Genomic DNA, 13,712 nt, shown 5'->3' on the forward strand with positions numbered 1-13,712 from the left:
CCCCTTTCAAGACACGGGGGAGGGAGGGGAGAGGTTCCAGGGGTGGGGGGGTCTATTCCCAATTCTGCATTTTTAGAGTGGTCTTCCTTTGAAAAGTTAAGAATAATTTATTTTGCAGTCCCAGTTCTGGGCCAGGCAGCTGGAACCATCAAACCACCAGTGGGGCCAGATGAAGCCTCTGCCACACTAATATATTCCTTCCAGATACATTTGTGGGGCGTATCTTTATCCTTCCTTCCTCAAGGTGATGCCACTCAGTGGTGATTTATGATCTGCATGTGGGCATGGCTGTCCGTGGAGGCAGCTCAGGCTTCCCGATGATCATGGAGCTGCAAGACCCCCTCCCCTCTGGCCCCCAAGAAAGTCCAGCACACGGCACCGAAGCTGTGATCACGCTCAGTCCTGAGCACAGCCCTCCTCCCAGGCTGCCCTCCGCCCCGGGAGGCAGTCAGAAATGCCGCGCCAGGCCCTTTCCTGCTCTGCCTCTCCCCTGGGCGCGCACACACGTTCTGACACGCGTGCACGCCTGCTGCACACGCGTGCTCGCACCCAACCAGGATGGATTAGCCCATGCTGGCAAAGAACAGCCAGCGGGCCCTGATTATGCAATCCTTCTTAATATTTCTATAAACACCAGAATCGGGGAAAAGTATTTTGTGGGCTCTGCTGATCACACGAACACAACATGGTGGGCCCAGGCACTGTGGACGGGGGCCCCGCTGCACCCCACAGTGCCAACTTGGGCCTCCGGATCTCGGGTTTCTGGGCCTTCTGGAGAATAGCAGTGCTGCTTCTTTGATAGAACAAGACACCACCTGGCCCCCTGGACAGGCTCCTGCAGGCCTCCCCTGGGCTGCTCTGTTCCTGCACCCTGGTCACCCGGACGCACAGGGTCCCTCTCAAGGCAAGTGACTCACGCTTCCGAGTGGAACTTACACCAGCGTGTGCGCCCTCGTGTGTATGAAAGGAGTCGGTACGGTTTTTGGCCTGTACTGTCGCCCAAAGCGACAGTGATGCACATGTGTGTAAAGTTTAGGCAGTGAAGGGCCTAGGCTGGGCCTCTTCGGGTTTGTGTGTAGGTGATGCCTGGCTTACTGCCAAGTCTCTGGGGCGTCACCTTCCCTGGACCCAAGCTGCCCCTTACATGTCCGAGGGTCAGCTCTGGGCTCCCCCGACAAATGCCTTCAAGGCTAATCTCCGTGTGCTCTGCTTTACATCTCTCTCTGTGCCCACTCGTGCAGGAGAGCTCTCCCCCGAGCCAGAAGCCAAGGCCCTCTCCTGGTGCCTCCGTGGACACTCTACGGCTGTACTCCTTGTCTGGCTGCTCATCTCTCCTTCTCCAGAATGTTCTGAGAGGAACCTGGCTTGGCATTCCCCTCTCTGCCCCCTCCCGGTTGGGGTGCTCAGCTGGCGGGGAGGAGAAGGAGGGGGTTGGCTTTTTATCGGTCTGCAGCCTTCCTTCAAGTCACTAAGCGCCTCCAACATTCAAAGCCTCGTGCCTGCCACACATAAAAGAGATTCTAATCACTACACCTAATTAGAGGGAAGAGTACATTGCGGAGAAAAAAATTAAGCAGCATAAATATAATAAAAGGCAGTAATTAACAGTCCCACAAGGCTGATGCCGTGTTGACAGCTAAGGATGTAGTGAAGGGATGGGACGGGCCCACTTCCCCATCAGACGGAGCCACGGCTTCCCTGGTGAGGATGGGAGGGCCCCAGGTACAGGCTGGATTGACTCCGAGAATAAATCTACAGCAAAGAACCCACTCAGACCCTCCGAGGGTGACTCACGAAATGATATCCTGGGGCGACAAGAGTCTGACTCCTAAATTTCCTTCTTGGATTCAGTGCTGCTGATTTCATATCATGGTGGTGTTGGTAATTTTTAAAAATATAAGCTGTGAAACCCTCTTCCTTCTAAATCTTAAATCAGAGCTATGGCTGTATTGTCCTCCCTAAGGAAGGGAGCTCAAGGTTGCTGAACGCCGCATGTCAAGACCCGCTAAGCTCTCCCTGAGTGGAGAGCATCAAACCCCTGCGGCCAGGATTCGGGGCTGCAGACTGCCCTTGGGGGGTTGAAAGGACCCCTGCTGACCTGGGGAGAGAGGGAAGGGGGGCACTTCGAGGGCGGGGGGGGGCGGCCTCGCCCAGGGAGGGGCTGCGTCTGCTGGGATATGGGCTGGGTCTGGACGCAGCTCGGAGACCAGAGTCAGAGGTCAGACGCCCGGCCCCCAGCACTGCCCGCAGGTGCCCAGCCCGCTCGCCCATGTGAGACGCGCACGCACAGCCTCGGGCGTGGGGCTGTGGTCCCGGGTCACCAAGTACCTTCTTTGCACTCGAGCGCCACTCGTGACTCCAGGTTGTCCATTTGCATCTGCAGCCGCTTCAGCGTGAGGTCACTTTCGCGGGACTTGCGTTTGTAGGCGATGAGGACGGCGACGATGAAGATGACCAGGAGGCCGCCGGCCACGGCGATGCTAACGATGGCGGGCAGGCTGAGCGGGCTGTCTGGGGCGACGTACACCATCCCCGGGGAGTACTCCATGCCACCGACGCGGGCCTGGGGACACAGCAGGCGAGAGGGAGTTGGGAGCGGGCGCAGAGCAGTGTGGGGAGCCTCCCCGGGCTGTCGATGAACTGGCCACGGGGCAGGACGGGGAAAGGGCTCCGGGGAGGAGAGTCGTCACTGGCTGTAAGGACAGCTGAGGCGGGTTGTGGGGCCTGAGCAGGGTGTCTGGATGGCTCAGAGACGGGAAGCTGCACAGTACCCAGGACTAGGGTTGTCATCTTCGTAAGGAAAGAGCACACAGCTGGGACCTAAAGAAGTCTGACATGACTTCGGTGAGTGGCTCCCTGAGCTTCATCCCAGGCTAAGGACGGATGACTGAGACACAGAGCATGATCTGATGGACCTCCTCAGGCCAACCACGGTCCCCTCCTGCAAGGGTCTCTTGCCTGTAACAGGCGATGCACACATCATTCATGTTGCTTTGCTTGCTCTCATTGGGGCACCAGCCAGAATCCCCTCCTGGTCTGCTCACGCTCTAGCATCCCTAGTGCCTGCCCTGTCCGGAATGGGGCCCCGGCTGGCTCACCATCACTTTGTGCCTGCCGATGAGGTTGGGGGACTCGCAGAGCAGCTGCACGTCGGACACCGTCACAGTGCATGGCTTCTCCCCCACCAGCACGGTGTAGTTCAGCTTCACATTGCCCCCGGCCACGGGGGGGATCAGGTTCTTGCCCTGGAGGGACAGGAAAGCCCTGGTTTGCACCGCAGAGTCAGGACCATAGCTGCCGGCTGGCTGCCACGTCCCCCCACCCAGAGGTCCCATCCTGCTGGCGAGTGCTGGAGAGGCCACCTTCCATAGTAAGTCCCCAAACCCCATGACACCTACACTGCCATTCCCCTTTCCTCAGTGGGGAGTCAGTAATCAAGGCACTCTCTAGCTTATCCAAATGCACCTCAGAATCCTTCTTAACACAGAGCTATGGTCAATCACCACCAGTTGACTCCAAACTGTCACAGGAGTTACAAGTAATCTGCCGCCCGTGCTCCAAAGAAACCCTCTACTGTGGCTTGCGGAGGGCCACACGGGAGGAAGCAGGATGAGCCTTGGACCTCCCAGGTCCTGGACTCCGGGGACAAAGGAAGCTTGGGAGTCAGATGGCTAGGATGGATCCAGCTGCCCTGATCAGGTCTCCATGGCCTTTAAAGAGTTTGCCTCTCAATCCAAACTCAGAGCCAGTGTTTTCCATGCTCTGGACTCCAGTGATGAACTCGGGCCTCTCTCTGTGACTTGACAAGCCTCCCCGTTCCCCACAGCAGCCTCCTTGCTTCCCGCCTCCTGCCTACGACCTCACTCTACCTTCAGGATGATGGGAGTGCCGGGCTTGAGCTCCAGGATTCCTGAGGGCCCAAAGGCCTCGAATACAGGGTTGGGATAATAGGTGAAGTTGGTCTTGTTGAGGATTAGCAGGGACTGGACGTTGTCCAGGATGAAGCCAAACTCCTCGGGCCTCTCGGTCAGGTCGGACTGGTGGTCGGGCCCCAGAGCGAGGGCTGGAGCCTGGCAGGTCATCTCAGTAGCATTCAGAACCTCACAGAGCTGGAGGGGGCCAGAGAGGCAAGACCATGCAGCGTCTGGACCTACACAGCCCCACACACCCAGCAGGGCGCCCTCCATGCTGGGATACAGCATGGGGTTGACACAGGACAGTTAGGGATGGGTCGCTGCCCCTCTGCATCCAGGACCACAGAACCTGGCCACTCAAGGAGTAAACTGCGCAGCTAGCACCCACCTCCGCAGTGGCCAGAGGGGGTGTGGCAGTGACGGGGGTATCTCTGAGCTAAGGGGCAGCACTGGGGGGTCTGAAAGATGGAGGAATAAGGGTATGAAACCCCAGAACCCCCCAAAGCAATTGCCCCTCCAGGCCTGTACCCCAAAGTACGAAAATGCCCTCATGTCTCCTTCCTCATCTCACCATCCCAGTGCCCCGGGGTGTCACATGCAATGGGTCATCTGTGTCTGGGTGGCCCTACTCAGGACGCCCCATGTCTTTTGGGAAAGTGACATGTTGAGTGGGCAGCCTCATGCCCCCTGCCCTCCCTGGACTCACATTGATGTGCTCCTTCCCTCCATGCTTGGCACGGATCTGGGGATTCTGTATGAGGTCCAGGTGAGTCCCCCACACGGCGATGGGTGTGTTTCCACTGACAGGGGTGGGGGGGGAGAAACAAGGAGGCATGTCAACACAGGGATAGGAGTAGCAATGGGGCTTGATGACAATGATGATGATGATCAGGCTGAGCTCCGACATTAAAGGCCATGATAACCAGGAGGCATGATAATGTTCACGGGGACAATGATGGCAAACTGAATGAATAAGGATGAGCCTCAGCAGCCATCACTCATCACAGCAGTGATGACCAGATGTCTGTGGCCATCCTGCACTGAGCGCATCTGGAGTGTGGACACCCGTGGAGACTCTGGAGCCTCCTGACCTGAGTCGGATGCTTCTCTGCAGCCCCCTGGTGTCTCTCCCCCAGCCCTCACCAGTCACAGGGAGATTTCCACCCTGGCCTTGGCCTAATGAAAGCCCTGTTCCAAGATGTTCCCCACTAAACCATCCAGGGTCTGAGCACAGTCTCCTCCCTAGGAATCACTACAATTTCACCTTGGAAGCTTCCGTCTGCTGAGATCTGGGAAAGGCAGAGGCCCAGACACCCAGGAACCTCGTGGTGCAAACAGCAAATGTTCTGGGACTCAGGTCTCCTGTATCCTGGATGTCAGCCAGGTATGGAGGAGGAGGGAGCAGGAGATTCCTCTTTGTGTAACTTTCCAAAGAAAACCTCAATGCCAATTGCTGTATGCAGGGCTCTAAGAAGCTGACCTGAGGCAAGAGCTATCTTCCTTGGGGGCTACTCAAAGGAAAGTGACAAGTCACTTTCTCCACAATCCAGAGAGTATCTTCAAGAAGAATCCTACTATCTGGAACAGTTAGTTATAAGCTTGGTGAGTGAAGAATCCGTGACACCCATATTCATGTCTCCCTCTCTGTGCCTCTGCCCATCTCTGTACTCCCTGTTATTCCCTGCTCTCCACCTGTCCCCCACTCTCACACACACACACACACACACACACTCACACTCGCACACGCCGGAAGATTCCTGTAAAACCCAGACAGGCTCTTCTGCCCATGGTGGTGTTCCAGAATGAGATTCTGCTATCTGCCATCTCCCAATCTTCTTAATCACCAATTCAACCCCCCATCCCTGTTGGTGAGCAGCCCAGCCTGTTGTGAGTGGTGCAAAGCCACGCTCTGCAGGGCCCCACCCCTCAGAGAATCTGTTCACTGCAGCAAACTCTGGAGCCGGCTGGCAGGCCCAGAACGTGCTTCCAACCTCGCACTGGTTATGAACATGACTCAGGGTCGGCTACTGAGTGCCAGGAAGGACGATGTCTCTATTTCCGTGCTGTTGACTTGAGGAAGAACTGAGTTAAACCAGGCCTCCTCAGGGAGCTGCAGAGTTTGTCTACATTAAGGGCTACACCAACTTCCTGGATTCACCAGGCCCTGGGGGCAAATCCCAGAAGTGCTTTCTACAGATGCTTTCCCCCTTTCTGTGCCTTGTAGTCATCTACTTTAAAAACACGGCCAACGCTTATAAAGTGTGGGTCTTAGGGAGTAACCGGTGAGAACAAGCCAATCTTATCTCCACGGCCTTTCATGGGTGTAAGGCCGGGGGTGGCAAACGTCCCCGCAAAGGGCCAGAGAGTAAATATTTTAGGCTTCCCAGGCCATATGGTCTGTTGCAATTACTCAACTCTGTTGCTGTGGTGAGAAAGCAGCTAAAGACAAAACATATACGAATGAGCATGGCTGTATTCCAATAAAACTTTATTCATAAAAGGAGGCAGATGGCCAGATCTGGCCCCCAGGTTGGAGTCTGCTGACCCCTAGTTTAGAAGACTATTCTCTGGACTGGATTGGTCCCTGACTCCTGCTTCAGCCATGGAGACCACATCTTCATGCTCTCCCCCTCCCCTCGATGCCAGACGCCCTCTAGAACTGAAGCCAACAGTGGGGAGGGCTGACGACTGGGCCAGGGGCAGTGGGAGAGAGCTGAGCCAGGCGCTGCACTGTGCCTATGCATCCGGCTTAGCCCTCCCAGAGTCCCGGGAGGGAGTTGACAGATGAGAAACCATAGGCCCAGAGAAGTTAAGTCACCTTTAAGGTCATTCAGCTGGGCTAAGCCCACTCTTTCTGACCTCAAGCCCATATTTGGGGGTTCACGGCCTCCAGGGGCACAGTGATGGGATCATGGCCTTCAGGGGCACGCACCAAATCCTCAGATGAGGGGCCATGGGCTCTTGCTGATTGGAGCTTGGGTTCTGGGGTCAGGGCCCACTTGGAGGTACTCTCAGTAGAAGGAGGGCACCCTGGCAGGAAGGTCTGATTTGGGGGGTGCTCTGAACCAACCCCAATTCATCAGTCCTCAAAGAAAAACTGGGCCCCAAGACTGTCCTTGGCTCTTGGAGAGTTAAGGGAGGACAACCAGGGCCACGCCTACCTGACTATGCTCCACTCTGGCTCGATGCGCACGATGGTGGGGTCCTCCATGTACTGGAAGAACAGGTCCTGGTGGATACTGGCCTTGTCCACTTGCACCATCACCTTCATTTCCAGCACCTCATCTGAGGATGTGGTGTTGCAGACGATGTAGGATGGAGAGCGTCTGCAGGGAGGGCAGACATGCAGCTGGGCTCCCGAGTGTTGAAGGGGACCGGGGTCCAGGCGGGGGCTAGGGCCCTCCACCCCTCCCTGTTCCCAGGCTCCTCAGAGGCCACGGTGAGCACTGCCCCAGGTGGAAAGCTCCAGGAACTACTGACAGAGTAGTAGGCAGGTTCCTCTGAGACCCCTTTTCAATGAGGCCTCATCCTTGGGCCCTGTCTTGGGCCTGCCAAACCCCATTTTTAGCAAGAACCCTGCAAAGTGAGGTCACCCAGAGTCCCCCTGCCCCCTTGATACCTGATCACCCCGGCCCGGCCTGCAGCAAGAATCCTGTTAAGTCGGTTTAGCAAGAATTTTCCTATTCTTGCTGTTGCTTCTTAGTAATTTCACACCAGTGACCCCCTCGCTCTGCTGGTTGGCTGTAAATCCCCAGCTGTCTTTGCTGTATTTGGAGTCAAGACTGATTTCTTTCTTTCCCCATTGTGATAGTCTTGATACCTACTGCAATAGTCCTGAGTAAATTCTTCTTCACTATTTTAGCAAGTGTCAGAACAATTTTTTCTCTACCCCTGGCCTGACTTCCGATCTGCCACAGGCCTCAGCATAGCTCTGTCCCGGGAAAAGCTCCCCGGCAGAATGTCACATCCCCACCACGTCTCCGAGTCCTGCATCAGATGAACCTCCTGCCTGCCTTCTACCCTCCAGGCTCCTGGCTTATCGAAGGTGTGCCCTTCTGAGCCTGGACGGTGGAGCCAGGGGAGAGAAAGCCAGCTGCCCTTGGGAGGTTCAACCTCAGCCAGCTGGGTAGGGGGCTCAGCAGTCCCAGCTGGCTCTGCAGCAGGGGGCAGGGGCTCTAGATTCCCCAGTGTGTCCTGGGAAACCCTAGGATTCCGTACAGTGGCTGGTATAGGGGCACAGAGGCTAAATGGTGGGCAATAGCAATGAATGGCCCAACTAAGGAAGGGCTGCCTGGCAGGTCTCCAGACTGAGCCCAAAACATCCACAGTCAGGTATGCCCATACCATCCCCCCTCAAAGAGAACAGCCACTTTCTCAGGGAGGAGAAAGCACTTCCAAGAGGTGAGCTCAGGAAGTCTGTAGCCCTGGGGCAGCCCTACGGACCCCACCCTCTGGGCTGTGAGCCCCCGAGGCCTGCCTGGAGGTGAGTTACCTGTGGAAGAGGCAGGGCTGCTTCCCGAACATCACCACCACGTTGCTGCCCGCGTTCAGGTTGGTGCCCGTGATGGTCACTTGGGTGCCCCCGGACATGGGCCCCCGCCTGGGCTTCAGGTCCGAGAGAGTCAGTGTCTGTTCAGGAAAGGATCTGGCCTGAGACACAACCGGGGTCTGAAGAGGCAGCACCCCGCTCCCAGAGCCGCTCAGTAACGGTGGCCTCCCAACGAGCCCACGAAGTCGTATTGGGCTTGTGTGGATAAGCCGTGTTCTGGACCCTGAGAGTGTACACCTCTCTATTAATAACAGTAATAATAACAGCGGCTGTGTGCTGGTGTTTTACCTGGCAGGCTTTCTCTTCATTCATCTCTATATAAGGTATGTGCCCAGTCAATTCTACAAGGTAGGTATTATTACCCATTTTACAGAAGAGATTCAGAGACGTGAAGTAAAGTTCCCAAGGTCACACAGCTAAAAAGTGGCACGTCTGAGATCTGACTCCAGAGCCCTGACTCTACCACCTCTCCAATTGCTTTTGGGAACGTGATCTGCTCCTTCCACGGGCCTCTTCCAGAGAGCTGCCCAAACACCCAGAGGCCAGAACGATGGGTCCTGAAGGCCCCAGGAAAACCCAGGAGGAGAAGCGAAGAAGGGTCAGTGGATTGAGTGAGGATGGAGGGGAGGCGGCACCTGTGAGCTGAGGATTTGGCGTTGCGATTTGTTCTTTCATTAGCATTTTAATGGAAAAAACTCTCCTCAGGCCCAGGTGAGAAGCCTGTATCTGCATTTAAATGAAGATTTCTCTCTTCCCTGCCCCTTAAAGAATTCTGCACCCAGGGCGCCTGGGTGGCTCAGTTGGTTAAGCGACTGCCTTCAGCTCAGGTCATGATCCTGGAGTCCCTGGATCAAGTCCCTGGATCAAGTCCCTGGATTGAGTCCCGCATCGGGCTCCCTGCTCGGTGGGGAGTCTGCTTCTCCCTCTGGCCCTCCCCACTCTCATGTGCTCTCTCTCATTCTCTCTCTCTCTCAAATAAATAAATAAAATCTTTAAAAAAAAAAAAAAAGAATTCTGCACCAAAAGTTGAACTTACTTGGCTCCCAGCTGGCGGGCCACCTCCCCACAGAGAGGCCTCAATCCCTAACACCTTGGGAGGACAGGAGGAGCCCCCGTGACTCGCTGACCGCAGCTCACAGGGGCCCACCCGCCCTGCCGCCCACCGGGTCCCTGCAGATCCTGAGCCCGGCATCCCCCTGGCACCCATAAAACGAAGGAATGCTTCATTCCAGAGCTGCTCCTGGCCCAAACGGAAACCCAGGCAAGGGTGGGGTGAGGCTGTGGGAAGAGACTTCGTTTCTCAGCTCTGCCTAGATCTTGCTGTGTGACCCAGAACAAGCCTCGTAACCGCTCTGATCATAAAATCGGAGAGCTGGGTCAAAACGAGTTATCTCAAAGGCGCCTGCTGGTTTTCTGGTTCTGTAACTCAGGGTCACCTCCCACAGATGGTGCCTCTGTCCCACTGTCTGGAAGGGAAAGAGAGTGCAGTCTGTGCAAGGCAAGGGTGGTCCTAGAGATAGAGTCAAAACCCACACAAGTTCCCATAGATGGCGGTGGGAGCAACATGGGAAGAAGAGGTTCTCTGGCAGCCTGTGGGTGGGGTTCTAGAAGGGATGGAAGTGAGTAATCCCTGTTGGCTCTGCAGTGGCGGGCTGGGCGGGGGAATTATTCTAGGGTGAGGAGAGGATGATATGGAGACATGTTTTAAATTTGTGAGAAACGATTAATTATTCAAGTCATGCTTCATAAATATTTCACGGTGGGTTTGCACGGGAAATCCAATTCTGTATTATTTGCCACCTCTTCACTTGGAGGTAGGGAAGGCAAAGGTTCCCTCCATGGAGATCTCTAGGGACAGAACTGGGGACAAGACCAAGAATGCTGGCCTTGGCAGTTGGGTTTTGGGTGAATAAACCCACACATCAGAGTCTGGCCTGATTTGTGGTGGGAAACTGAGTTATTAGACCCACACCTTACTCCCAACCTCAGCACTGGGAAGGGGCTCCCCAGCATGCCCCAGATCCTGAGAGGCACCCCTGAAAAGGGGCTCTCCAATGTGCCCCAAGTCCCCAGAGGGCCCCTGGGAAGGGGTTCTCTAGCTGTCTCAGGACTCCAGCAGAGTCAGGGGCTTCTCTGTGCGCCCTGCAAACTGCCTAGTGGAACGGGAAGGCAATGAAGGCTCTGAGATGCTGGGGAGTTTGAGAGAGGGTCCTTCTGTCTCTTCTCACCTGCTGGGTGACCCTCACTCCCACCCTGGCCCCCTAGGAGCTCTGTGGGGGCAGCCTCGGTGACTGGGCCCCTAAATGCACACTGGGGACTGGGGACGAGGCTGAGGTCTCCTCTCTGAAAGTCTTCCCCAGTACCGTTCCTCAGAGGTAGCCCTCGAATAAAAACGCCACACAAATCTTTGAGTCCCACAGCCCCACTGGACCAATGCCGTTTTGCCTTGTGGCAACAACTCTCATCTTTTCCCGACCTCTCTTTGTGCTCCCACCTCTTCTCTTCCCACGAACCCCCTTCCCGTTTCCTCCCTTCTGTTCCCATTTTTGGGTGCATTTCCAAACATCATGCCAGGGTCAGCTTCCCATTACTCCAGATTCATATGGAACATCACATTCTGCCTTGTACAGATCCTGCCTCTCCACCCAGCTTCTTCCTGGAAGCCTCACCCTGATACCCTGCCTCTAACCACATCCTGCTCCAGAGTAGAAACAATCACGCAGGCCAGACTGGCCTTACCCGAGAGCAGAAGCGGCTTTTGAACACGACATAGGCTCATTATAAGAATTAAGCCTGAAACCAGATATGGACAGGCACATGATATCTGTTCTCTAAGTTCTGTTTCTCCTAGGCCAGTGGTCCTCAGCCTGGGCTGAGTTAAAATCTCCTGGGGAGCTTTGTGCCCCCTGTAACGTGTGACTTAGCTCAGGGGGGCCCCGGAGCCTTTTGTTTAAAGCCCCTCAGGAGATTCCAACACGCAGGGAGGTTTAGAACTGCCTGAGCACCCTGGGGGCTAGCAAAGAAGTAAATGGCCAGGGCTTCATCTCCAAAGACTTACTGGTCTGAACAGAGGAGCAGGGGTTCCAAGTCATAACACCCGGTGCAGTGTGGGTGGGCAGACGCCATGGAATCCCCAGTGAGCCACAGAACCGTGGGTGCTGTGGGTTGTGTATTCAGAGAAGGCGTGGAGGGGCCCACGAGCAGGGCGTGGACTCATGAGGAGGACGCGGCTTGGGGCAATGTGGGGAAGGAGATGGAGAAGGGAGAGGGGTCAGGCTATGCAAAGCCTTGGGAAACGGGATTGGATGGACAGGGCGGGCCAGACCGAGAAGGCTGGACGGCACCCTGGTCCTTCTTGAGGTGGGCCTAACATGATGAAAACAGTATTCTGCAGGGCCGGGTCGATTAGAGAGGGTTCAGACCTTTAAAATCAGGGATTTAAGGAGGTCAGTGCAGCAGCGAAGAGAGTGGGAGAAGTAAGACTCCAGGACATGGTGATGGAGTGGCTAAAATCTGGAATTTAGGGAAGCTGAGCCACAGTCCACCAGAATTGTGGCCGGGTGACAAGTCCCTGACAGAAATGGGCGAGTGAGGGGGATGCACTGTTTGTGGGAGCCGGCAGCCGGAGTGGGTCATGGAGGTGACAGCTGGACAGCCAGGGGTCCAGTGGTCTTGGAGTGAGTCATGGAGGTGAGACATGGCAGAGATGGCTAGCACCCCAAGGAAGCTTCAGCCATCCCTAGTACCATCCATTCTGTCACTGCCAAGTGACGCCAGGATGCAAACTGCTCGGGGCACTTGACTGGCTGAGGAAGCCCAGTGCTTGCTTTGCCCATGCAGGGGCATCCTCCCTGTTCCCACGGTGGCGCCACGCCACACCTCTCAACACTTGGGGAGTGCTGTCTCTGCCTCTGTCTCTGTCTGTCTCCCTCCCTCTCAGTATCTCAACTCCACTGGATTGACAATTTATGTAGAGCTCCATCTATATCATATTCAGTAAACATGCTGTCTCTCTACATATACCCAAGTATTCATGTATCGCTAATTGTGTGCAGGTGTGTTGGGTTTCATTGGGAAACTTCCTCGGATCCTTTAAGAAGAAGGTGGGGGTACAAATCCTAGAGATGGGAAGCCTACATATCCATTAAATCCATCACATATGTGTGTTCTTCTACGTGAGTTCCTGTGTGTGCAGCGTGACCAACTGTGTGTAGAAGGAGGGAAGACTTTTAGGAGTAGGGCAGGGAGCAGAGAGAGCAGGGCATCAGCGGGAAGAGGCCTCTGATGCACATTCCTGCAGGGTTGGGCCCCCACCACAGTCGCGTCCGCATGTACATCCGTCCTACACTCTACCTCTCCTTCTAGACCGCGGGCCCCCTGAGGGAGGGGCTGTGCAGGGTCTGAGTCATCCCTGAACACCCACAAGCCAGGGCCACCGAATTATAAGATTCAACCAATTAAGCAAATATTTATCAAATAATCTAGTGGAAGGGATCCTGCAAGGTGATACATGGTGTCAGTTGAAGGGAGAAAGGAGGAGGAGGGGGAGGAAGCCAGAGGAAGGAGAGGGGAGGAGGGGTGGAGGGTGGGGGAAGGGAGGGTGAAAAGTGGGCTCCCCGTGATGTGTTCTGGAGCATTTGACGCCCAGGCATAAAGTCCATCACTTCAGGCTCCCAGCTTCCCAAAGCAGTGCGGAACCATGAGGAAACTATCCTATCACAGCGGGCATTAGCCCCAGAAGTGACCTGGATGGTAAGACAGTTTGGAAAATGAGGCAGCGTGAGGGACAGCAGAGACATACATGCCTCCCGCATGTCAGACATCATGGGATTGAGAGGTCCCCAGAGCCCCTGCCCCCCAGAACCCCTCACCAGGGGCTGCCTTGGCAGGGCCAGCGAGGGTCCCAGCTGGAGGGAATGTGGCGGTAGGGGTGAGGTCTGCAGACAGGTCACAGGAAGGGAAGGGAGGGGTGTGCAGGGAAGGGTAATGGTGTGGCTTAGAGGAAGGGGGAGTGGGGGTGCAGGGGAGGTGTGGGATGCGGGTGGGGTTAAGAAGGTCATGGGATGGGGAAATGGGGAGTGGAGAAGGCAGGCTGAAAGCGGATGATGGGATAGAAATGATGGGATGTGAGTGTACCCGGAAAGCTCAGGGCACAGCAGTCCTGCGGGCACAGAAACCATGCAGATGAGAGAAGTGATGCGTCTACTTCATGTAATTGTCACAACAGTACTGTGGGGTAGATGCAAGTC

The 13,712-nt window shown here is 55.6% G+C and overlaps 1 protein-coding gene across 1 annotated transcript in view; it reads right to left on the bottom strand.

The window, feature by feature from the left end:
- PLXNA4 (plexin A4) overlaps positions 1 to 13,712 on the bottom strand; it is a 421,883-nt gene that overhangs the window by 48,921 nt on the left and 359,250 nt on the right. Inside the window, exons 15-20 of the mRNA XM_035021130.1 lie at positions 8,407 to 8,543; positions 7,076 to 7,240; positions 4,621 to 4,714; positions 3,870 to 4,109; positions 3,099 to 3,245; positions 2,329 to 2,563 (exon numbers count right to left, since the gene is read on the bottom strand). Of these exons, the coding sequence (XP_034877021.1) occupies positions 2,329 to 2,563; positions 3,099 to 3,245; positions 3,870 to 4,109; positions 4,621 to 4,714; positions 7,076 to 7,240; positions 8,407 to 8,543 (1,018 nt within the window). The remainder of the gene's footprint in view (positions 1 to 2,328; positions 2,564 to 3,098; positions 3,246 to 3,869; positions 4,110 to 4,620; positions 4,715 to 7,075; positions 7,241 to 8,406; positions 8,544 to 13,712) is intronic.

Source organism: Mirounga leonina, unplaced genomic scaffold (assembly GCF_011800145.1).
Source record: "Mirounga leonina isolate KUSES-001 unplaced genomic scaffold, KU_Mleo_1.0 Mir_174, whole genome shotgun sequence".
Classification (NCBI taxonomy): Eukaryota; Metazoa; Chordata; class Mammalia; order Carnivora; family Phocidae; genus Mirounga; species Mirounga leonina.